The sequence below is a fragment of the Opisthocomus hoazin genome, chromosome 7 (assembly GCF_030867145.1).
Source record: "Opisthocomus hoazin isolate bOpiHoa1 chromosome 7, bOpiHoa1.hap1, whole genome shotgun sequence".
NCBI classification, from domain to species: domain Eukaryota; kingdom Metazoa; phylum Chordata; class Aves; order Opisthocomiformes; family Opisthocomidae; genus Opisthocomus; species Opisthocomus hoazin.
This window is the reverse complement of record NC_134420.1, coordinates 3,279,863-3,294,819: the sequence shown is the minus strand read 5'-3', so window position 1 is coordinate 3,294,819 and position 14,957 is coordinate 3,279,863. Positions and strand designations below refer to the sequence as shown.

General features: G+C 41.4%; 1 protein-coding gene across 2 annotated transcripts in view; it reads right to left on the bottom strand.

The window, feature by feature from the left end:
- Positions 1-5,308: 5,308 nt before the first annotated feature.
- LOC104337100 (uncharacterized) overlaps positions 5,309-14,957 on the bottom strand; it is a 44,214-nt gene continuing 34,565 nt past the window's right edge. For both annotated transcript variants that reach the window (XM_075427598.1, XM_075427599.1), the window contains exons 22-29: positions 14,706-14,857; positions 13,013-13,172; positions 11,114-11,266; positions 9,829-9,996; positions 9,040-9,137; positions 8,552-8,686; positions 6,812-6,926; positions 5,309-5,996 (exon numbers count right to left, since the gene is read on the bottom strand). In XM_075427598.1, the coding sequence (XP_075283713.1) occupies positions 5,838-5,996; positions 6,812-6,926; positions 8,552-8,686; positions 9,040-9,137; positions 9,829-9,996; positions 11,114-11,266; positions 13,013-13,172; positions 14,706-14,857 (1,140 nt within the window). In that variant the 3' untranslated portion in view covers positions 5,309-5,837. The remainder of the gene's footprint in view (positions 5,997-6,811; positions 6,927-8,551; positions 8,687-9,039; positions 9,138-9,828; positions 9,997-11,113; positions 11,267-13,012; positions 13,173-14,705; positions 14,858-14,957) is intronic.

The following is a 14,957-nucleotide window of genomic DNA, read 5'->3' as shown; positions in this document are numbered from 1 at the left end:
TAACTTCATGTGAAATACAGTACCTGTTACTGCTCTTCCAGAACGTACTCCCAAAATGTGCAAGGAACAAAAAATGTGAATTTATGGGTAACCACCTGCTCTGTACTAACACCCCCCATCAACCCGGGAGGAAGAACGAGGCAGCTTCCAAAAGGCAGGAAGGTATCTCACGCTCGGCCCAGCTCACGCCCACGCAGGAGCCCAGCCAAGGCAGGCACCAGCGAACTCCTGGCTCTCCCTCCCCAGGGGCTGGGTCCTTCGGCATTGCACCAATGAATAAAGGGGTTACAGGTGGAAAAGATATCATCTCCCGAGATTTACTTTATACATTTGGTTGCCCTTGCTGTCTAGGCAACTCCACCATTGCCTTTAAAAAGGGAGATTCCTCCTTGCTGGAAGTGAAAGGGTTTTGAAAAACTTACATTTTGAAAAAAAGCATTAATTTATATAAAAGAGACAGACTTCCTAAAAGAAAACTCAATTACTAAAAAATACTTTTACTAAAGTTTATCATGTTTGCATTAGGAAGCCTATCATGATTGCCCCAAATAATATAACAGCATACAGGGTACAATATTACTCATCAACTAGCATAAAAATATTTCATTTTTCCCTTGGATACATTTTAATTCCACGGATTCAGTAATACAGCTGCTGAGCTGCTAAACTGTGCAAAATTACCTGCCAGCCCTACTCACGAATAAAAGCCAATGAACAATTTGAGAGGTTAAATTACGGACGTGTTTTCAAGCACCGATATTCAGCAATCGACAAAGGTGTTCAAAACACATTCCTCCAAACGCTTAGGATTTTATGCCTGCCAAACCAGGCTCATTTAGCTCAGCAAAAGAACACACAGAACTTCAAAGAAGGGTTTTTACAGCCTAGAAAATTAAAATCTGACTCAGATGAGTAACATGAACAAAAATCTGCATCTTCTATTTATAAAGGAACTGTTAGGAAACGAATTAAGCAGAAAGACCCTTTGCGAGGTCAAGAAATCACACATTTCTCCTTTCCAGTCCTATCTGAGTTGATAGTGATGCGCTAGAGACCTTTTTTGGAAGTTTATTTGGCCATACTGTTGCTTGAAGGAACAAAGAAAAGGAACGTCTCACTATTATTCGTTTGGTTTCCCATGTTAGCCATGTTCTGCTTAGCTTTTTTCCCTGTATTGATAAGAGTAAGTATTAATTCATCCAACAAGTTGAGGTTTTTTTCCATAAGACACCTTCATATGGTTAAAACACTCCTGTTCTTCTGTAGTCAACGTTTTATGGCTGACAAACACCTTTTCCAAAGGATCAAGAAGTTTACCTTGCAGATGTGCAGCTCAATCCTCCAGTCATCAAGCCAAACTCCTACAAACGCTGACGGGAGTTTGGCCTGAATAAATCAGATGCTTTATCATTGCCATTTCTAAAGCCTCAAAAACCCAAAACAACCCAAAGCAACCCCCCAAACCAGACAGCACTTCCACTGTGGTACCAACTGACCTGATGTCGAGGACGTCCGACGATGGATGGAAATACAGCTCTTGGGGCATCATCTCCTGCAAACCCAGCTTTGCAAAGCCCGGAGCCATTGTCACACACAAGGGCAGTGGCTTCATCACCATCGCGCCTCACAATTTTGGTTGCAAAACAAGAATTTGGGGGGGGAGGAGATGGAAGGGAATAGGACAGAAGCAACTCTCCATTATTTAGACAGCAAACTGCTGTAAAAAGAGTAATTTTGACTAAGAATAAACCTAAACAGCAAAGTCCATGCTAAAGCCCTGGTCTTGCAGAGTATCTGAAGTATCCACATAAATTTCAGCTTGAATAGGTTTTACCAAAGCAAATTAATCAGAACATTCAGCCGTTGTTTCCAAAAAGGACACCTCCTCTGCTGTAGCCTCGAGGAGTCCTGTGAGATTCTGTTGATTGGCCTCGTGACCACAGGACAAGTTCAGCTAGAGGACAGACATTCAGCTCTACTTTGACTGAAGCAAGCAGAACCCCATCTCTTCCAAGGCTGAATTCTCTTCTAGAAATTTCGTTTGTTAAAAATGAATTATGCACCTACCAGCTATAATGCCAGTACTGAGATGGTAAATAAGAATCACCAGACATTCATGACCTCCGAGACCGCGGCTGTTTCCCAGTAGCATGTTTAAATTTGCCTCCTTCTTAGAGGATCATCACCAATCTTCACCAACCAACTAAAAATAACCCCCACCAGAAGTTTCAGGAAAGCGTTTGCTGGGTGTTTTTAAGCAACAGCTACTCTGCAGCGTGAAGTGCTCGCTACAGGAGCGTATTTGTAAGTGGTAACTACCTTCTCAAAGTGGTTATTCTGGGAAACAGAACAAGAGGCAGCTGGCACAACTGCCCAGGAACAACGCGACTTCAGCGCTTGGCCAACGCATCCGACGAAGACCTGAACTCCTTGAAATTCCACCGAGGGAGGGCCCGAGTGTCGCCAAGACTTCTGTTTTGGATTCCTCGGATATTTTTAGGACGGTACGATTGCCTCTTTAGGCCGTTGAGGAAAGGGAACGATTTTGTTTCTCCTTCTCTGGCAACTTGACTCGATAAGGAAGGGTACTTCAGAAATGGCGAAGGAATGAAAGACAGCACTTCTCCAGCAACGTTCTGGTCCCCAACACCACAAAAATGTATTAAGCATCATTTCTGCAATTAATGCAACAATGCACTTGACATCTGACGGCATTACAGTTCCACCCGAGTGCTATGTGCACGGGCCAGGAGCCACCAGCATCGGGGTCTGCCCTGCAGCCAGCTCATGCTGTCCCATTTGTGGGGTTTAAAACATCGTGCGCTCTTCAGAGGATCCCTGCAAGAACACCCTGGAGATTTACAAACCAGGTTTCCTCACAGCAGGAATGTTTGGCGTTTTAAAGTTTGAGCTGCTTGAAGTTCCCGGTGTTTGATCCTTTCCCGTGTGCTTTACGAAGCAAGGCTGTGCCACAGGACCGACCACAATGCTCTCAGATGAAATGGAAGCATAATTTGACAGCACAACATTATTTAAAGTAAGAACAATCATTTTAGTTCTTGTTGATGTGCCTCTGACTGGAAAATTCTTTTTCACGTCTGGAAGCAGAATGATTTTATCACATACATTCATTAACAGCATTCGGATAGGAATGTTTAACCATTAGTTCGAGTAGCCGGTCTTTTTCAACATTCATTCATGTTGCCATGAATCATTATTTTTCTTCTAAAACCCCCAGGAAAAGGCTTTTAGAATGCAGTAGACCACCTATTTACCAGCAGTAGCCAACATTACAGAACTGTACCCAGACATGGACTCCGTCAACGCAAACCAGAAAGAAACTCCGTTCTTAAGTACGTCAGAAATGACATCAGAGGAGATACCGGAATGTAGGAGTAGAGAAATGCTACAAAGCTCAGAGAGCTCAGCATAGCTCCTTGGCTCTGAAGAAAGCTGGACAGGACCAAGGTGTTCAATCCTCCACGGTAAGAAATCATCTTGCCACTCGGTCGTGCAGACCAGCCGAAGCAAAAGCATTAAAATCATGAGCTGTAACATGGAAAGAACTCTCGGGGTGACACTTACCCAGGAAAAGGTGACGATTTGTAAAAGCCTCTTTGTAAATGACATGATCTCACCTCCCATTACATTTATATCAGCTTCTGGAACGGAGTTCACAGTGTATGTACACTCTTCGAGCCATTTTTGGAAACCTTATTTTTCCGTTTCTGCTTATCACAGTGACAGCAGAAAGGGCTGGATAAATCAGGGCAGAATTTCCAACACCTCTGGAGCCTTTCCCACTCGCTTGACTTGCTGTGCCTCATGCCAGAGGGTCACTCTCTCCCCTGAAGACAAGAATCCCTCACGCGAGCCGAGTAAGACTGGAAGGATTTGTAGGTCCGCTGTTGTCACTGGAAAGCGTTCTGCTCCACTCTAAAACAATTAGCTAAGAATAGCTCGTTACCATGCTGTTAACAGCCATCTTCAGGCTGGAAAGGGAAAAGTCTTACCATGTACAGTCCTCATGTTTCAACTGTACTTGCGCGTTTGCGTGGCGCAGACACTGAAGATAGCTGACTTCTCTCAGTATGTGGGTGACGGCATGGCTGAAAACAGGCACCGAATCTGCAATCAGCCCTTCAGAAGAGACAAGCCGTTACCGTTTTACAAAAAAAAGACAGCAGTTGTATAGGGAAAGACTGGATTTCTCTAGATATCACCTTTACCAGGCTAAGAAACATTCTAGAACCGCCAAAAGAAGAAAGTTCACAGGATTTACCTCCAGCGGTAACTACGGCTGGCAGCATCTCCCATTCCACATGACAAACAGAAGTGAAGCAGAACATCAGATACAATGTGGTACACGTTAACTCTGCAAATGTAAATCCCAGCCAACCCCTCTTTCTTCCCTGCCCTGTGACCGCGCAGCAGGCCTCGCGTACAAGCATCCTCGCACCTGAAGCGGGTAATTCGATTCACTGACATCTGCTCAAAGTCAGCCTTGTACCTGCTCATCGGTAAAACCAATGGAACCCTTCTATTTCCATACTCATTACATTTTTCTTTTCCCACGAGATTTTTAAGGATTTTAGTCTAGCAAAGAGGAAATCAAACAGCTACTCCTTTTTGTGACCTTATGTCTGCTCCCTCAGACTTGGTTTGTTTTGGTTGTACCTCCATTTTACACAGATGTGAATGGAAATGCAGAGAGAATAAACACCACCAAACAACAACACAGGGTGTAAAAACAAGACTCTAGCTTCCAGTGGCCATCGTCTTCACAAATCAGCTACTTTTTCAATCAGCCAAGTAGTTGTGCAGTTTCAGAGAACACTGTAACAAAACTTGGATGTATTATTACGCAAGGCGAAATGCTCTGTTATGTGTCTACAGAAACTGAATGCAAATCCTCCACTTCTTACAGCCTCTTAGTTGAAAACCCGCCCTTTATTCATTTGTACCTGGACGCCAAGTATGTCAAATAGGTAAGGTTGTGTCTTTATAAGCCTCAATTTCACGTGTTGAGCAGCTGAGGAACATTTTGCCCCAGAGAAATGCAATAACTAAACCCACCAAGAAGTGCAAGTGAATAAAAAAAAAAATAAAAGCCAAAAGAAACAAACAAAAAACCGCAAGAAAAGCTACAGAAATTGCACCTTTAAACAACAATAAAGGATTAAGAAGTTGAAGACATTTCTTCATGTCATCTCATTTTTGGATCTTTAATCATCAGCTTAACTCACTACCACACACATATCTGTGCACCTTGTCAGAGCCATTACAAACTGTGCAGCCAAAGAACAACCAACTTCAATCTTTTATTTTCAGCCAAATAAAAAATCAAAAATCCAATTCTTCCTTTATTGCACTCTATAAAACTTCCTGTCATAACCAAGAAGCCAATAAACAGTAAAAGGTGAATATTCCTTTAAAATCCATAGTTTAACTCTTAAAATAAAATCTATATAGAAAAGATATCATTTCAAACCCATTCAGTAGTAATCAATCATTATGTACTCACAAACCATATTAAATAACTCGTATGCAGCAGTGTCGTTGTAGGGCAGAGGGGAATATTTTTCTCCTTAGCAAATATAATATTCCACTGTTAAAGAGCAATTCAAGTCAACTTTGGAGCAACTGTGATATACAGAAATTTCTTTTTGTGATAGACACAAATTTATTTTGAGAAGCGTGAGATTCATTGGGGGTAACAAGAATATATACAACTGTGTCCAGTGCTTAGCTTAACTGCAGCATGTGAAAAGTCCATTACCTTGAATTGGCACACCATTATAGAAAGGGAAATAATTTACCCAGCAAATGCAGTGTATTCAGAGAGTACCAGTGAGGCACAGTAAAACAACAAGATGCAGTGTAACTAGGTATGTGAGGAATAAATAGCGGGATTTCGCTCTGGCGGTCAGCAGCTTAGAACAGTAAAGACTTCGCCCTCGAAGCCATCTTCTGAAGGAAAGGGCTCCTCCTTTCATCTGGTTAGCAAACAAAAAACTTCAAGTAAGCAGTCATAAATACAGGTAAGATGCTTCACTGCAACTTAGGTTGCCAAGGCACTATAAACCTTTTGCCTCTGATGCAGCAACGGATGCCACAGCACAGCTTGTAAGCGTAAAAGATTAAAAGTCCAAAGAAAACAGCATTAATCAATGGGGAGAGGAATGGATACAAGATATTTGTGTATTATGTAATTACATATGCATACTAGAAGTGAAAATGCATAAATATATGCATACACATTTTATTTAATGGCTGCATGTGTCATATAAATATGACCAGTCATATTTTAATTTGGACGTATGTAAAGTGTTATATGGCACGGTTTACACAGCTGCCTTATTTGATTCACCATCCACAACCCAAACCGAAAGAAATTAAGGACTTTTTTTGTCAGTGAAGTGTAGTTTCAGAAGCAGTTTGCTGCTTTGAATGGCTCTCTATGGCCCCCCCATCCCCGTGATACCTAACACAGTAAGAGAGGGTACTTCACAGTCAGATTTTCAGAGAAAAGGCAGATTAGACACGTAGCTGCTTCATGCCAGTGCTTACATATAAAGAGGACAACCCAAAATCAGTCACTCCCAGTCACTCAGAAGGGAAATCCACACTCCAAGAATGCGTGACACTTGAAAGAAAGGTATAGCAGAGGGAAGACAGGAAAAAGAAAGGAGTAGCATGAAGGCGATCATGAGCTGCACTGTCTTCAACCCAGTCTATAACTAGCAGTACACAGTGTGCACGCCACTTTTAGGTAGCTCATAACTCAGGAGTTTTAAAAGCTTTCACTTACCTTCCGCACAATAACATGTTCGCTAGGATTGAGGATTAAGGCTTCTCTTTCCTCCTCAGTTTCCATCTGAAGAGCGTATTCGCTAGCTACAGGCCTGTAAGCGCTTACTTCAAATCTACAGAAAAATTACAGGGAGACGACGGAGTACTGAATTAGCTACTCTTGTAAAGTACTGAATTCACAAAAGAAACATTACAGAATCACAGAATGGCAGGGGTTGGAAGGGACCTCTGTGGGTCATCTAGTCCAACCCTCCTGCTGAAGCAGGGTCACCCAGAGCAGGCTGCACAGGACCTTGTCCAGGTGGGTCTTGAATATCTCCAGAGAAGGAGACTCCACAACCTCCCTGGGCAGCCTGTTCCAGTGCTCCGTCACCCTCAGAGGGAAGAAATTCCTCCTCATGTTCAGACGGAACTTCCTGTCCTTCAGTTTGTGCCCATTGCCCCTTGTCCTGTCGCTGGGCACTACTGAAAAGAGCTTGTCCCCATCCTCCTGACACCCATCCTTCAGATATTTGTAAATATATATTAGGTCCCCTCGCAGCCTTCTCTTCTTCAGGCTGAACAAGCCCAGCTTCCTCAGCCTCTCCTCGTAGCAGAGATGTTCCAGTCCCCTCACCATCCTTGTAGCCCTCTGCTGGACTCTCTCCAGTAGCTCCTCATCTTTCTTGAACTGGGGAGCCCAGAACTGGACACAGCACTCCAGATGAGGCCTCACCAGGGCAGTGTAGAGGGGAAGGAGAAAACCTCCCTCGTCCTGCTGGCCACACTCTTCTTGATGCACCTCAGGATCCCATTGGCTTTCTTGGCAGCCAGGGCACACTGCTGGCTCATGGTTAACCTGTTGTCCACCAGGACACCCAGGGCCCTCTCCACAGAGCTGTTCTCCAGCAGGTCCACCCCAAACCTGTAGTGATGCATGAGGTTGTTCCTCCCCAGGTGCAGGACCCTGCATTTGCCTTTGTTGAACCTCATCAGGTCTCCACAAAAAGCAGGAAGACATAGTTTATGTTGCCAGGTCCTTTTCAGTCTCTATTTGCAATCTACTCTCAGGGTGTTTCATTTATTCAGAATAAGCCCCACCATCGCTAGCTGACTGAATGGTGGTTTTCAGATGATGGCAGTGATGGACACTTTATGTAGGCAGATGGACAATGGTATTTTAAATCTAAACAGTGGCTGCACTAAAGCTGTTCTATGTGATTTTTTTTTCTAACTTGGAAAAAGAGAAATACCACTATTGAGTCCAAAATCTGAAGAAAGAAATTAAGTTAAAAAAAAATAATCCCAAAGCCTGTAACATTTTCTTGATCCACAGAGTTAGACTTCACTTTATAGCACAGTTACACATGCATTTGCATTGCTCCAAGTACTGTGTACTCACAAACAGGTTCTATTATTTGTTGTTCTATTTCTTCTATTACTTGCTCAGAAATCTGACACCCACAGGAAAAACCTATCACTAATCTCACTAAAAATAAAAGACAAAAACTCTGACACTCCTCTTTCCAGTTCTGTAGTACGTGCTGCATTTACTCCAGGCAGAGTGTAAATGAAAACATCACCATGAATTCATCCAGGATGGCTCTGGCTCTCTGAACATGCAAGTTATTTCATACCCACGTAAGAGTTTATTGCAGCAATCTGTCACATACTTCAAAAGTGTAAGAAAAGAAATACCTTTTACAGACACTTTTCTTTCAATAGAAAAAACCACGTTTTACAGACAGCAGTAATTTACCTGGGACTTCGCTCCTCAGAGAGTCCAAGAGCCTCTTCCGCAGCTTCTCTCCTCCTCCTCTCTTCCGCCAGTGTTTCTGTCAGCTGCGAGAGCGCCTGCTGCACCGAGTCGTGCTGTTGCTCAGTCTCTGCAAGCCTATGACAAAAGGAAATCCGAATCAGTACTCTACATACTTCAAGAATTACTTCTGTGTTCTTTTTTGTTAAGGAATGTTCTTTTTAGTGATCAACGCTTCATTAGAATGAGATGCTTTAGACTAGATCTTGAAATAAAGTCACCAGTAAGTATGTATCTTTACAAAAACAAACCAGAAATATTACCAGATGATAACAGTTCGAGAATATGACTAGGATTCATTTAATCCAATCTATAGCCACGGCTTTCCGTTTGCCCCCAAACACCTTAGGGGGATAGAAAAGCATTGCTTTTGCACTTACAACACAGCTGTTAGGAAAACAATATTGCTAATACGTGCTTGCAGTCCTGACCTTTTTCTTAGTTCATTTAGCTCCGTGTTGTCTATTTCAACAATAACTGCAGATCTTTCCTGTGGAGCTCCAGGGGGAACTTCTGCTCTAGTTTCATCCTAGAAAATATTAAAGGGCAAAAAATGCCAGTCACCATCTTTCGAGTTGATAAAAATCTTTATTTCGACTAAAGAAGCCACAAGCACCACAAAGCAGTGGAGTAAACCAATCTTTATACCATTAAATCTTCTCATTTCCAGAGCTGCAATTTTCCAAACCTGTTTTCTAACGGAAAGTTTGTGAGGAATCCTGCCTGTGTGTGCTGCAGGACTTGAAGGACACGTGTACACTGCGTAACGCAGCGATCTCTGAAGGGGGAGCAAAGCATCTACACAGCCACGTCGTCATTGATCACTGACCACAGTTTCGTCAGTAATGCAGCTATTTGTTTATTTTTTACTTTACAGTTCTCCTTGTCTGACTTTACTTCTGTTTACAGAAGAGTAAGGGTTGTTTTATGTATGTATCCATATGATATTTTAGGGTATTAATTGGTAACAATTGATTGTTACTGAATAGCCAAGACAGTACAGGAAAACTTTTTAGAAGTTGAGAGATCACAAAGGAGTAAGCTTACAGATGTGTATGAGGGGCTGGCAAAACGTACTGAAATGCTGAACTGCTGATTGAAGTATTGAATCAGCACAATAAAAAGCATTTACTTCATTTTTAGCACGAAAAGCAGAAAAGCTGAAGCACAGAAGCACCAAAAAAAAACCCCCACAAAAACATTTCCATAGATCTGTTTACCTGAACAGCGCCTTGGAAGGATGTCACTTGCACGGTCTGATATTCCCTCTCCAGTCGTAAATAACAATTTTGCAAGTCAGTGTAACGAAGCTGGTTATCCCTTAGAGTCTGCGAAAGACTCTTCAACTGGGCAGACAAGACAGCATTCTCTTCTGCTGACTGCACAACCTGAAGGAAATTAACATTAAAATCAATAAAAATTAGGAAGTATCTCCTCCAGGAAATTACTACAGATTTGAGACCTGCTGTTGAAATCAACTGAGTACTAGTCTCCAAACTGTGTATCAACATTTTGGCAAGCTCACAGCTGGGTAAGATTTACCTCGCTGTTCTCTGAGCAGTGGAAATAAGGAAGTCCGAGGATTGATTTCCTCTGTCATCAACGTGCCCAAACCAGAAACTCTGGATTTTAAACCCCCATACCTTCCTCCCCGTGGCTGCTACGATATCACCACCTGGCAGAAGTCAGTGTACATAGCTGCTGCGTAGCCAAACAAGCCAGACAGTATAAACACGTTGACCAGGCAGCCCAGGAATGCTCAGCAGTTGGGTTTTCACCTTTTCAAAAAACAGACCGTAATTTGGGTCTCCACCCGTTACAGAAACACTCTTCTTCACTTGTAGGAGCCTGAGATTTCTACCTCTGTTTTGAAGTTTGCTTCAAACTGTTACTAGGTTTATAAAACGTTTGGGTGAAGGAGTGAAAAGAGACACAATGACAGATGAAAAGGAACACAAACCTAACCTGCTTCCAACACCAGGCCCCACACAGAGAGATAAATGTTAGGGGAATCTCCAAGGACATTTACAAACTTTTGCCAACAAAACTGAACACGAACACACACGTCCATGCAGACACACACAAACTTACTGTCTTAACAGCCACGAGAGGGTTCATCAAGAAATTGTAAGGAAACGTTATTGAGGTTATTTAAAATTTGGTACAAGATAGCTGGAACCAGATCTTAGCTAAGACAGACATCTGTCTCTCACAAAATATACTTTGAGCAGAAGCGCAGCAGCCCCATCAATCTCCTCAGAATGCAAACTCAAATAAACCCCTCTCTGTCAAATAACAAGTCAGGAAAACCTGACAGAAAGATAATAGTGACATTTAGTTTGCAATTTCCAGTCTGAGCCAAGAGGGGTGTTTTGAAGAATAGAAGTTTTAAAGCACTCTAGCTTTCAAATACACCAGACACCACCAATTTAGCAATATTTCTGTGTTGATACCAGCTCAGACTCACATGAGCTACTGAGGATCTCAGCTGTTGTTCTAAGTTACCTTTGAATTAATCTGCTGAAAGTGCAGATCCTTCTGGTGTATCTCCTGAAGACAGCGCTGCAGGTCATCTTGAAGCTGATTCTTCTCAGCTAAGACACGTTTGATTTCCTCCGGCGTATCTGCACTTCCAGCGAGGTAGGCAGTTTCTAAAGCCTTACAAAGTATTAGCACACTCAGGGTAAATGCTACAGGAGTTCTCTAAATAATACACAACTCTAAATAACATACATATGGACTACATCATCATTTCCTCTTCACAAGAGGAAACTACAAAACATCCGAAAAAAATGTTTGCATTACCTGAAAGAGCACATCCTGTTACCAGTTTTGTATTTGTCACTGAATGTCCCCTATGCCGGAGACTTCTCACAAGTGAGAGCGTAGATTCTCATTTCACTTACATCCCACAGTACTATTAGGTCGGGTTTTTTCCCTCTCATTTATTTCTTTCTAAACGATCCAAATCTTTTCTGAATTTTCTTCTTAGAAGTTTCTCTATACCACGCTTTCCACCTACCTCCTTTGAAACTTGTTTTGGTATTGCAGTGCAATACTTCTGTGAAGCTGAGGTGAAGCGCACTACAAATTACTCACACTCAAGAATTACATTTTCTGTGCCACTTTTCCTACTATTTCTTCAACATCCAAATAGCTTATTTGATTTAGACTGGGTTTCTAAAAATACAATATATGCAAGTCATCTTGTTTGTCTATCTGTTCCCCCAATAACATTGGCATCAGCTAGCCAATTCCAAAACTGGATTTAAAAGAAAGTTCCTGTTTTAAAAAAATGATGATGGTTCTATACTTTGTATAATAATCATTGAACTGAAGGAGACAGATCCAACTTAACACTACCTATTGAGAGACAAAGAAATAGGTACAACACAGCTGTAGAACAGGCTGTCTGGCAGGTGATTAAGTCAATCAGCATGCAAGGACTCGGTGACAATAAATACACTGTTGGCATCCTACAAGTAACCGTTCAGTATCCTATTCCCCTCTGAACAAGTGAGTTACAGAAACAACCAACGGCCCTGGTGTTACAATAGTGTGAATAGTAAGAGACTCGTGACAGATATGAAATTGGCACAAGAAGCCAGAATTATATTCCCACTTACGGACATAACATGTTTCATCTCAGCTACCACATGAGAAGAATTCCTCCTTCAGTCGCCTGAGAGTTCCCTATCCTCTTCTCAATTTGAAAGAATTAACTGAGAAACCTGTAAATTGCACTAGTTTTTATCCCCTTCTGGTACATGTCTTTATTTATCAGTACCAGGTCTGCCGTTGAACCATGTTTAAACCTTTTTTTTTTTTTAATTATTCTTTTAAATTCTTCATATTCTGGATTTAGCCAGCCTAAATTAGTAATTTATAAAATTACTTATGTAATCTACTAAAATTAGCAACTCAGCCACAGGCAAATACCATTACCTCACAATGCAACCATGGCAAATCGTTACCTCTTTTTGACTAAGAATCAGTAACCATTATTGGATCATGACCTTCACCTTTTGCTTCACAACCATTTCATTTCTTTATGAAGGTACTTTCCATGTTTTTATCCACTAAAATACCCCATACCAGCAAGTTTTCGCTGTTATTCTATCAACATATGAGAAACTCACTATTTTTCTTTGTTTAAAAGAAGTTGATCAATGTATCAGACTCCATGAAAAAGTTGTTTTAACAATTGCAACTCATTTGCTTGGAACAGTTCTAACTTGCTGATTTGACCCCAGGCAACACTGACATACAGGTAATGCACTCATCAGCCTTCCATGCTTCGCTATCATATGCTGGATAGTTCTCCTTTGGGAAGGAGGCTGCAAATTTAATGCAATAGACTGATGAAATCAGATTCGTGCCTCCTGCTACATTTCATTTGTTTACCTTGTCTGCGTAACTGCTTCCAGCGGAGACAGATTTCTTCACAATCATGTCTTGTTGCATCTTCTGTAGTTCTGCAATCTGTCGGTCTTTCTCAGCAACTGTGATTTGACACTGATTTCGCAGTGCCTGGGACTCCGAGAGGAGGAGGTTTTTTTCCATTCTGAACATAAAATATTAGACCAGATGTTAAACGATGATACACTACATACAACTCCAGGAAAAGGATAAAGCTGTACTCACTGGTATTTCTGAAATAAATAATGATCTTCTTGAACAGTTATATGCAAATATGGAGCAATATATAAACGTTCCCAATACCTACTTCAGTTTAAAGACATCTGCTAAAAAAAATATAAATCAGAAAATAAGGCCTGGAAAGTGCTAATATCACAGTTACTATTTTGGCTTGGAGATGAGAGAAATTAATTGGCTGTAAATATATTAACATCTCTTAACGCAATAAATACTTCAGCTACCTAAAGAATAAGGTTGTGCAACTCCAGGTCGCAGTTGCACGGAGCGCTGCTCAAGATACCCAGTCTACCCTATTGTAAGTACACAGGTTTGAAAAAGAATACCCCAGTCTCAGAAGACCAAAGTAAACAAACATGCCACATCTCCAGAAACCGCTGGCATAGACAGGGAATGCCATAAAGGGCGTAAAAGTAATTTAAATCCTTTTGAATTCAATTTAACGTATGTTTTTAAAGTCTGTGAAACCATGGAAAAAGGCTATTCATGCTGTTCACTGGTGAAGTCTGCAGGTTAGAATGAGGTTTGAATATTTCATGCTAACTTGCTCACATTTGCAAAAACCAATGTGCGGCTGGCCTTTTGATCTACACCCCCTCTCCCAAGAGCTTCTAGCATAAAACAGGTATTATCCGACACAGACTTTAATTGGAGATCCAGAAATTTGCACTACGGACAATAAAATGCAGGAAGGCACCAGGATACTGCCCACTGGCCTCAAATTCAAACAAGATTATCATCACTGAACTGATCGTGATATGCTTTCGCATTTCAATCATCTGTACAAGTTTAAAAGCTTGAAGGAGAACAGCAGCCTAATGTGACCAAATCTTGATCTGCCTCCACTGAATGCCACTTCAAAACGCTCACTGCCTTCTCTGAAGCAGATCTCATGAGGCACTCGCAGAATTAGGCCCAAGGTGTCGCATTATCCATTTGTCACAGATGATGCAAGATGTGAACAGTGCTGAAGTGGACTCATCAATCTACAAAAATAATGCTCGAATGTAAAATGAATTGAATTTTCAATACGCAGTTGGGCAAAATATGCAACACCTCAGACACCTTTGAAAAAAGACACTGGGGGCAGGGGGAAATGTTCACCCATATCTTGCTCTAAGAAGAGAATATGATACCAAGCACTGAAATAAGATTCTTAAACTGTAGTACCATATATCCAAGTCAACAACAGAACAGAAAACATTCAATTAAGACTGCTTGAAACTTTACGCAAACAAAGAGACCGTTACGTAAAGACACAAGGATAACCACAAACAAAGACAACTCCGTGGATTTCACACATTACAGAAATATTCTTACCCTACGTCCTTCTAAATGATACATAATTTTGGGTTTGTGTCAGCTCTATGTCAAGCTGTGTAGTCACTGAAGAATTCTAAACAAGAGCCACATGTATTATTTGTTAATTTTAACATTATACCTTAATCCAGCAAGCTCATCCTGGTATGCTGCAATCTCTCTCTCAGTTTCTGCTTGGAAGGCCTTTGTCTGATGCAATGTCTTCTCCAAATCATCAACTTTGGTCTTCAGCTTTGCTATTTCAACAGCTGCAAGGCTGCTTCCTTCTTTAGCCTATGTTCAATAAGCATGATTAGTGAACTGGAATGAAAACTATGCGATTGAAGTTTTATTAGTGCTAGAATTCTAATTACAGAACAATGTTTTCTCCCCA